At 42.0% G+C, this 10,288-nt stretch overlaps 1 protein-coding gene across 1 annotated transcript; it reads left to right on the top strand.

Moving 5' to 3' along the window:
* Positions 1-5,582: 5,582 nt before the first annotated feature.
* On the top strand, positions 5,583-6,028 carry LOC308619292 (small ribosomal subunit protein eS12-like; the record flags this gene model as incomplete). The annotated part of the gene is made up of 1 exon (XM_081237914.1): positions 5,583-6,028. The coding sequence occupies exon 1, from the start codon at positions 5,585-5,587 to the stop codon at positions 6,026-6,028; it is 444 nt and encodes a 147-aa protein (XP_081094040.1). The 5' UTR covers positions 5,583-5,584.
* Between the last annotated feature and the right edge of the window lie 4,260 nt (positions 6,029-10,288).

Genomic DNA, 10,288 nt, shown 5'->3' on the forward strand with positions numbered 1-10,288 from the left:
CCACGGACTAAGGGGGAGGGTTGCTTATCAGTTTGGCTGATGCAGCAGAACTTCCTAAAGCCTTGCCCAGAAGATTATAAAAAGAGGCAGGGACTGTTTCATACTTGGGAAAAATGCTTTGTAAGGCTTCTCACAGGTGTCAGCTGACAGGGGCCATTATCATTTATTTTCTAGGGAAGGCATGAATCAGGTGTTTGGAGGCCTTTCAGCAAAACACAGCTGCTTTGCTGATGAGACATTTGATGATATTAATGTACATCACTGCTGGGCAGGGAGAGAGTTGGCAAACTCCCCACCATCGCTCATAGCTCTTAAAGTCCTCTGTGACAAGGATGAGCTATCAAGGGAAGCCCTCCACCCAAGACCACCTTAACAGAAAGCTGCCCAGGGAAGTGAAAACAGATAGATAGAGCTGCTGGCCAGATAGACAGCTGGAAAAGATGGAACTAATGTTAACTGCTCTGCTGAGATTGCTGGGTTGGAATATCTGATGTGGGTCTGAATCCAAGCATGTCAGAAAACTTCAGTATGCTTCCTTCCCTACATCTACCAACAACGCACACGCGCACACACACGCACACGCGCACACACACACAAGATTATGAGCATGCCATGCTTCCTTGCACCTGGACAGATTGCTACTCCAATAATTAAGTGGCTAGTAATAATTAATTGGATTGTTACAGCTCTGTTCCAGAAGAAATAAAGGGAAACTGTTCTCAGGGTGATTTCTGGAAAAATCAACTGTCTCCTGAAAGCTTGTTATAGAAGCTAATGCTCATTCTTGCTAAGCCAGATCTTACATAACCACCTGGCTTAATATTTCTAAAAGACACATGCTCAACTCCTGTACCTCCCTCAGCAAGACTGTCTTCAATTAGTAGGTGAGGGCTTGTCGTGAAGAGAAAGTTAGTGAAAAAATAAAGAATAAGGAAAAGGAAGAAAGGGGAAATTAACTTACTTTTACCAGGATTCCCAAGAAAGCAAATATCACATTGATATATATCCCTATGTAGTTTTAAATAATTACAAATTTCAGGCTTTTTTTACCCAATTACAAAGCCTATATAGAGTCCCAGATAAAAATATGTTCCCCTCTCAAGAAGACTTTGGGAAGAAAGGTAAGGGCCTCCACTCCACTATCTATTTAAGGTTAGCTCCTTGCCTCTCTAGCTTTGTGTTTCATTTTTTAATCTCACAGCTTCCTATTCATTGAAATATCTAGCAAACAAGAAAAGCAAGAAAGGCACACTCAGAGCCAGATGAACTCCACTACTTATTGTGAGATTACACTCTTTTTTTCCACTTTACTGGGAGCTTCGAAAAGGCACAGGCAGGACTTCCCTGGTTGTGCAGTGGTTAAGACTCTGCACTCCCAATGCAGGGGGCCTGGGTTCGGACCCCTGGTCAGGGAACTAGATCCCATATGCACGCTGCAACTAAAAGTTCACATGCCACAACTAAGGACCCTGCCTGCCCCAACCGAGACCTGGTACAACCAAATAAATATCTTTTTTTAAAAAAAAGGCATGGGCTGCAGCACAGAAATCACCAGGAGCCTTTAGGTGTCTGTAGAAAACGCGGGTACACTCATGTTTGTTATGGAAGTCACACGTGCTTTCCGCCTAGATGCCCCCCAGTGTGCTCACTGCCGCTTTCCCCACCTTCCTCACGCACAGGGCATCGGCCTTGCCCAGCACCACCTGATTTCCATCATGGTCTTTAGTGGCAGTTTTCTTTAAACAAACTGAGAGAAAGCTACAAAGGGCCCAGGAATCCACACGTCAGCCAGTTTTTTAGAGAGAAAAAGGAGCCTCTAATTACAACTGGATAGACAACTCTGTTCAAATTAGCAAACAAATAGTGGGGACACTATGGAACACCAAAGTATCTAAGCCAAAGCCCTTCCACTAAATGATTGGTTGGCAGACTGGGAAACCTTAAAGAATTTTTTTTAAAAAACTGATAAAGACCTAAGTGTGAAAGAGTGCCATGGAATTGGCATTGAGTTTGCCAAAGGTTTAGTTCTGTTAAGAGCACTTGTTCAACCTATCACCCTGATCCCAAAGACAATCCCTTTGTAAGAAAGAAATCCTAGCATAGATGTTCCTGATGTAACCCAGGTCTGTCAGCTATTAACATGAACAACAATCCGTGTCAGAAAAGTCTTCCTCCAGATTCACCCCAGCCCCTCAAGGTGATGAATTCACCTTTTTTTTAATTTTTCTGTTCAGCAGAAAAGAGTTGCATCTGGGCACTCTTCACTATTTACCCCTGACAGAGCTAGGAGTCACCACTATGTGACCCTTTATCTATTTGCATCTAATGTTATCTTCAGATTTTTATTTCTGAGTCTTTCTCTCTAACTCTCAATAATTTTTAAGTTTTTCTTTACTAAGCCTTTTCAAATGCCTTATGTTGCTCTGAAATCATGGAACCTTTTGACTACTCATGGCACAAGTATAAGGTCTGAATAGGGCGGGATGACAGCCTCAGACCCAGTGTTTACCCCCTGCTTCTGCACTCCTCTGTGCCCCTTACCTTTTAGAAAGTCACACTTCATTGCTAATTCACATTAATCTTGTGTTCCCTGTGACTTCCGTATCTTTCTCCAAGACAGGTGAAGCGAGTGCATTTCTCAGCTCGTCCAGTGCATTTGGATGGATGTTCTTACCTACCATGAGCCCCTCTCCCTTGGGCCTTACTGAGTCTCCGTTTGTTTCTTTCTAACCCCAGTTCCAGTTTTCAAGTCTAGGTTGGGCCCAGTGCTTACTCCCCTTCCAGCTTCTCACCACCAGCCTCTCCACTTTACTTGTACTTGGCAAGTCTAATGAGCCTTTTCTCCATCTCTGCATTAAGGTGAAGATAGAAAAATGCTAGCCCCGTGCCCCTAACAACTTACGTTCTTCTTGGGGGGTGGGGGGAGGGACTCCCTCCTAACTGATACTAAAATGGGAACAGAATTCACAACTACAAGAGAGTCACAGAAATGCCTTAAAAGCACCAGTAGGCCTCGACTCAACAAGTACTAACAGGCATTTATCCTCTGGTGAAAAGTCTGAACACTGATGCAGCATTGTCTTGAGGCCCTGGTGAGGTGAAGCTCATGGACTTCGTCTTTATGGTCATAATCCCACACTCAACGAGTACTCAGAATGGGAGAGACACCGCTGGAGATCATTCAGGAACTCTGGACCTGCACTTACCTGCACTGATTTACCAAAAAGAATCTATATTTTCGCTCTAAATAGGAAATGGGGGAAATGGTTGGACCACCTCTCATCACCCAGTATTGCAGTGCATTTACTTCCTTGTGTGGTGGGTTGGCTGGGAATTGTAAGATTGTTGATTGGTGTCGTGGCCCAGGAAAATGGGGTACAGTTCACCAAAAGGCTGGAAATTTGCTCCTACATTCTCACTTATTGGGTTGCATATTCCTTTACAATGGAACTGGAAGTAACTAAGTCCTTGGGACTGACAGTTCTCAAAAAGCACTCAACTAACCAAAAGAGAATACTAATTTTTAAAATCATGTCATCAAAAAAAGAGAAAAAAGAAAAGGAACAAATGAATGAAGTCTGAATCCCCAAATAAAATAATTTTAAGGATGAAATTACATGCAGGAATTAAGGGTAAAAAATTCTTTGCCATTTAATTAAACAAATCTCCGATTCTTCTCATCAGGCTAAAACTGAAGGACAATGGATGCCTTTTAGGTTTTTTTAATTTTTTAATATTGCACTTTATAGTATTAATACTTCATAAGAGACAACTGTCTTAATTAAAGCCATAAAATACTAATAATACATATATTCAGGGCTTCTGAATATAGTCAATCGATAAGCAGTTCATGAGTCATTCCTGTTTTGTATTGTTTGTTGTAAATTAGAGTTTATCTGTTCTGTTTTTTAAGGCATACAATTATTGTTCTAGACGATCCTAATCTGATAAATTTTAGATGTGTACTTTAATAAAACTGAAAATCAAAGAAATTGTTCATTTCACAAAAGCATTCTTCACTTTCAAAATAGCTTGTTAAATAGCAAGTTCCTTTAAATAGCAAGTTCTGATACTACAGTGAAAGTATTTCCTTTTTTAAGTTATAGATTTACTGTTTTTCAGGAATCCATTTGTTATGTAAAGCAATATAGAGAGTGAAATGGATAATTAGCATATATGTACCTGGAAAATTTAAGGTTTATTTGAGTTTTATGTAAATATAGGATGGGTCTAAGAAGTTCCCTTATAAAAGTGGCAAATAGAGATATACAGTTTATCAATAATTTATTACGCCTAAATTATAAACCTTCCTTGGGAAGAAAGCATATAAAACAGGAGACTTCATAATTCATTGGATTTTTTTTTCCTTTTCTGCTAAACTACATAATTTCTGGCCCAGTATCATAGACTGCTTACACACGTGTACACACAGATGTCCCCACAACTAAAAACTTTGTTTCACGTCATCACAGTTTTTTATATGATTCGAGTAAAAGCTAAAAGAATGACTAAAAGGCACTTAATAGCCTAGAAATATCTACCACCTGGGTACCTAAATTATCTCTATAGATTAAATGTGTGTTAAATTGACCAACCCCATCAATTTTATGTTTAATTGGCCATTTGCCCTAAAGAAAGATTGTCTGGATCCAGAGCCAGTGATGTTTCTGTTGGGGGCTGTTTTGTGGTCTGAAGCATCTCTCCAAAGGGCAGAGACTCTCCATCTGGATGAGGGAAACTCTGTTGGGATATAATCCTGTTGAACCCTGCACACAAAGTTTTGTGCCCTGCATCTAGCCTGGATGTTTTTCTTCTGCTCTGCTCCAGTTTGAAAAAACTCCAGAAGCAACAGCTTCCATCTCCAAGCAATCTGCAGTCTCAAAAGTGCCATCAAAGAGTAGCAAAAACTACCTTCCTGGTTTAATGAAGTGGCTGCTAGTGCTAAAGGAAAGATAAATTATACTTTTGTTCTTTGCATAGTGTTAAAACAGAGACCATGTTGTCAAGACTGACCCCAACATAGGCATTGCCCTAGAACTCGTAAACTGTCTTTTGGACAAGTTACCTTACAAATATCAGAATGCCATTTTTGTAAAGGATCTTTTTAGGGATAGATGTCATCTCATGCTTCCTCTGTTTGCCTCCATTTTCAAGAAGCATTTTAACCTCTATACCCCTACAAGAATCCAGTTGATGTACTTCCAAGTTACTTTTGTCATTTCCCGTGTGTTTTGTTTATTGTGATCAATTTTCGCTGGATGAGGAGATGTATGGAGATTTTGCGTCAGTTTATTCTCTGTGAATATGTCTGTACATAGATGGAAAGCTATATTTATTTGTACATAGTCTGTTTGGAGTAATGTGTTTCTGTCACATGGACTTCACTCTGATAAAGGGCGTTTCTTCACTGTGTTCATGTTACACTTTCCACACCTTTGTGCTTCTACTACTGGTAATCAACTCATAGAATATCTCACTTTATGTAACTAAGTCTCCTCGGTGTGAAAAGTGATAGTAATAAAATTATTGACTCAAAAGAAGTGTTGTTTTGCTCTTTCCCTGCCACCTCGGAGTCCCTGCCGCCATGGCCGAGGAAGGCATTGCTGCTGGAGGGGTAATGGATGTTAATCCTGCTCTGCAAGAGGTGCTGAAGACCGCCCTCATCCACGATGGCCTAGCACGTGGAATTCGGGAAGCTGCCAAAGCCCATCTTTGTGTGCTTGCATCCAACTGTGATGAGCCCATATATGTCAAGTTGGTGGAAGCCCTTTGTGCTGAGCACCAAATCAACCTGATTAAGGTTGATGACATCAAGAAACTGGGGGAATGGGTAGGCCTCTGTAAAACTGATGGAGAGGGAAAAATACCTAAAGTGGTTGGTTGCAGTTGCCTGGTGGTTAAGGACTATGGCAAAGAGTCTCAGGCCAAGGATGTCATAGAGGAGTACTTCAAATGCAAGAAATTATCAAATTTAAAAACTGGGCTCTTGTTCTTAAAAAAAAAAAAAAGTGTTTTGGTTTTGGAATAATCCTTGCCTTCAGCTAATTGGGACCCTCAGGATCTCAAGAAACTGACACAGTTGTGGAAGTTTCACTGCAAGGACTCAAAGGAACAGAGGGCAAGAAATAGTTGCTGTTAATTATAACCATTTACGGGGTGCTTACTAATGTCATTTGAGCTTTCCAATGTCTGAGGGAAACTTGCGCACTGAAAGGACTACTCTAACCATTTGCTTTTAATTAGTTAAATATATTGAAAGTTGTAAATTCAAAAGCCTAGTGTTCTTTAAGCCTTTAAATTCAATTTCAGTCTTGTATCAACCTATTACTTTCAGATAAAAAGAAGAATTCAGAGTCAGTTTTTTCTTTGATTACACTCAATTAACTGATAACTTTAAAAGATTAAATTCTAACGAACTCAATTTACGAGGTGAATTCCCTCAGGAACTTTTTAAATTTTACACATTTAACATACCCGATTCTCTCAAACACTCCAAAACCCTGACAGACTTACAGACCTAAAAAACAAAATCTTCCTACGCACTTAAGCAATTCCTATTAATCTAATATATCAAACTTAAATAAAATATAATAAACCAGGCTATCTGAAACATTTAAATGCCATTTACAATCTTAATAGAAGTCTACTACACCTTTAAAATCAATACCATCGGGCTTCCCTGGTGGCGCAGTGGTTGAGAATCTGCCTGCTAATGCAGGGGACATGGGTTCGAGCCCTGGTCTGGGAAGATCCCACATGCCACAGAGCAACTAGGCCTGTGAGCCACAACTACTGAGCCTGCGAGTCTGGAGCCTGTGCTCCGCAATAAGAGAGGCCATGACAGTGAGAGGCCTGCGCACCGCGATGAAGAGTGGCCCCCGCTTGCCACAACTAGAGAAAGCCGTTGCACAGAAACAAAGACCCAACACAGCCAAAAATTTAAAAATTAATTAATTAATTAAAAGAAGGCGCGACACCAGTAATACATCTACACGTGGAACAACTCCTACAGAATACCTACTGAACGCTGGCATAAGACCTCAGACCTCCCAAAAGGCAAGAAACTCCCCACGTACCTGGGTAGGGCAAAGCAGAGAGATTCCCACACAGAGGATCGGTGCCAACCAGCACTCACCAGCCTGAGAGGCTTGTCTGCTCACCTGCCGTGGGGCGGAGGAGCTGGGAGCTGAGGCTCGGGCTTCCGACGGAGCGCAGGGAGAGGACTGGGGCTGGCGGCGTGAACACAGCCTGCAGGGGGTTAGTGCGCCACGGCTGGCTGGGAGGGAGTCCGGGGAAAAGTCTGGACATGCCGAAAACGCAAGAGACTTTTTCTTCCCTCTTTGTTTCCTGGTGCGCGAGGAGAGGGCATTAAGAGCGCTGCTTAAAGGAGCTCCAGAGACGGGCGCGAGCCGCGGCTAAAAGCACGGACCCCAGAGACGGGCGTGGGATGCTGGGGCTGCTGCTGCCACCGCCAAGAGGCCTGTGTGCGAGCGCAGGTCACTCTCCACACCTCCGCTCCCGGGAGCCTGTGCAGCCCGCCACTGCTGGGGTCCCGGGATCCAGGGACAATTTCCCCGGGAGAACATACGGCGCGCCTCAGGCTGGTGCAACGTCACACCGGCCTCTGCCGCCGCAGGCTCGCCTCGCACTCCGTACCCCACCCTCCCCTCGGCCAGAGTGAGCCAGAGACCCCGAATCAGCTGCTCCTTTAACCCCGTCCTGAATGAGCGAAGAACAGACGCCCTCCGGCGATCTACACGCAAAGGCGGGGCCAAATCCAAAGCTGAGAGCTGGCAATTGTGAGAACAAAGAAGAGAAAGGGAAACCTCTCCCAGCAGCCTCAGAAGCAGCGGATTAAAGCTCCCCAATCAACCTGATGTACCCTGCATCTGTGGAATACATGACTAGACAACAAATCATCCCAAATTGAGGAGGTGGACTTGGAGAGCAAGATTTATGATTTTTTCCCCTTTTCCTCTTTTTCCATGTGGATGAAAGGCTCTTGGTGCTGCAGCCAGGAGTCAGTGCTGTGCCTCTGAGGTGGGAGAGCCAACTTCAGGACACTGGTCCACAAGAGACCTCCCAGCTCCACATAATATCAAATGGCGAAAACCTCCCAGAGATCTCCATCTCAACACCAGCACCCAGCTTCACTCAACGACCAGCAAGCTACAGTGCTGGACACCCTATGCCAAACAACTGGCAACCCAGGAACACAACCCCACCCATTAGCAGAGAAGCTGCCTAAAATCATCATAAGTCCACAGACACCACAAAACACACCACCAGACGTGGACCTGTCCACCAGAAAGACAAGATCCAGCCTCATCCACCAGAACACAGGCACTAGTCTCCTCCACCAGGAAGCCTACACAACCCACTGAACCAACCTTAGCCACTGGGGACAGACACCAAAAACAACGGGAACTATGAACCTGCAGCCTGCAAAAAGGAGACTTCAAACACAGTAAGATAAGCAAAATGAGACGACAGAAAAACACACAGCAGGTGAAGGAGCAAGATAAAAACCCACCAGACCTAACAAATGAAGAGGAAATAGGCAGTCCACCTGAAAACGAATTCAGAATAATGATAGTAAAGATGATCCAAAATCTTGGAAATAGAATAGACAAAATACAAGAAACATTTAACAAGGACCTAGAAGAACTAAAGATGAAACAAGCAATGATGAACAACACAATAAATGAAATTAAAAATACTCTAGATGGGATCAATAGCAGAATAACTGAGGCAGAAGAACGGATAAGTGACGTGGAAGATAAAATTGTGGAAATAACTACTGCAGAGCAGAAGAAAGAAAAAAGAATGAAAAGAACTGAGGACAGTCTCAGAGACCTCTGGGACAACATTAAACACACCAACATTCGAATTATAGGGCTTCCAAAAGAAGAAGAGAAAAAGAAAGGGACTGAGAAAATACTTGAAGAGATTATAGTTGAAAACTTCCCTAATATGGGAAAGGAAATACTTAAGCAAGTCCAGGAGGCACAGAGAATCCCATACAGAATAAATTCAAGGAGAAATATGCCAAGACACATATTAATCAAACTGTCAAAAATTAAATACAAAGAAAACATATTAAAGCAGCAAGGGAAAAACAACAAATAACACACAAGGGAATCCCCATAAGGTTAACAGCTGATCTTTCAGCAGAAACTCTGCAAGCCAGAAGGGACTGGCAGGACATATTTAAAGTGATGAAGGAGAAGAACCTGCAACCAAGATTACTCTACCCAGCAAGGATCTCATTCAGATTGGATGGAGAAATTAAAACCTTTACAGACAAGCAAAAGCTGAGAGAGTTTAGCACCACCGAACCAGCTTTACAACAAATGCTAAAGGAACTTCTCTAGGCAAGATAGACAACAGAAGGAAAAGACCTACAATAACAAACCCAAAACAATTAAGAAAATGGGAATAGGAACATACATATCGATAATTACCTTAAATGTAAATGGACTAAATGCTCCCACCAAAAGACACAGATTGGCTGAATGGATACAAAAACAAGACCCATATATATGCAGTCTACAAGACACCCACTTCAGACCTAGAGACACATACAGACTGAAAGTAAGGGGATGGAAAAAGATATTCCATGCAAATGGACACCAAAAGAAAGCTGGAGTAGCAATTCTCATATCAGACAAAATAGACTTTAAAATAAAGACTATTAGAAGAGACAAAGAAGGACACTACATAATGATCAAGGGATCGATCCAAGAAGAAGATATAACAATTGTAAATATTTATGCACCCAACAAAGGAGCACCTCAATACATAAGGCAAATACTAACAGCCATAAAAGGGGAAATCGACAGTAACACATTCATAGTAGGGGACTTTAACACCCCACTTTCACCAATGGACAGATCATCCAAAATGAAAATAAATAAGGAAACACAAGCTTTAAATGATACATTAAACAAGATGGACTTAGTTGATATTTATAGGACATTCCATCCAAAAACAACAGAATACACATTTTTCTCAAGTGCTCATGGAACATTCTCCAGGATAGATCATATCTTGGGTCACAAATCAAACCTTGGTAAATTTAAGAAAATTGAAATTGTATCAAGTATCTTTTCCGACCACAACACTATGAGACTAGATATCAATTACAGGAAAAGATCTGTACAAAATACAAAAACATGGAGGCTAAACAATACACTGCTTAATAACTAAGTGATCACTGAAGAAATCAAAGAGGAAATCAAAAAATACCTAGAAACAAATGACAATGTAGACACAATGACCCAAAACC

The sequence above is a fragment of the Mesoplodon bidens genome (assembly GCF_964165515.1).
Source record: "Mesoplodon bidens genome assembly, chromosome: 6".
Lineage (NCBI taxonomy): Eukaryota > Metazoa > Chordata > Mammalia > Artiodactyla > Ziphiidae > Mesoplodon > Mesoplodon bidens.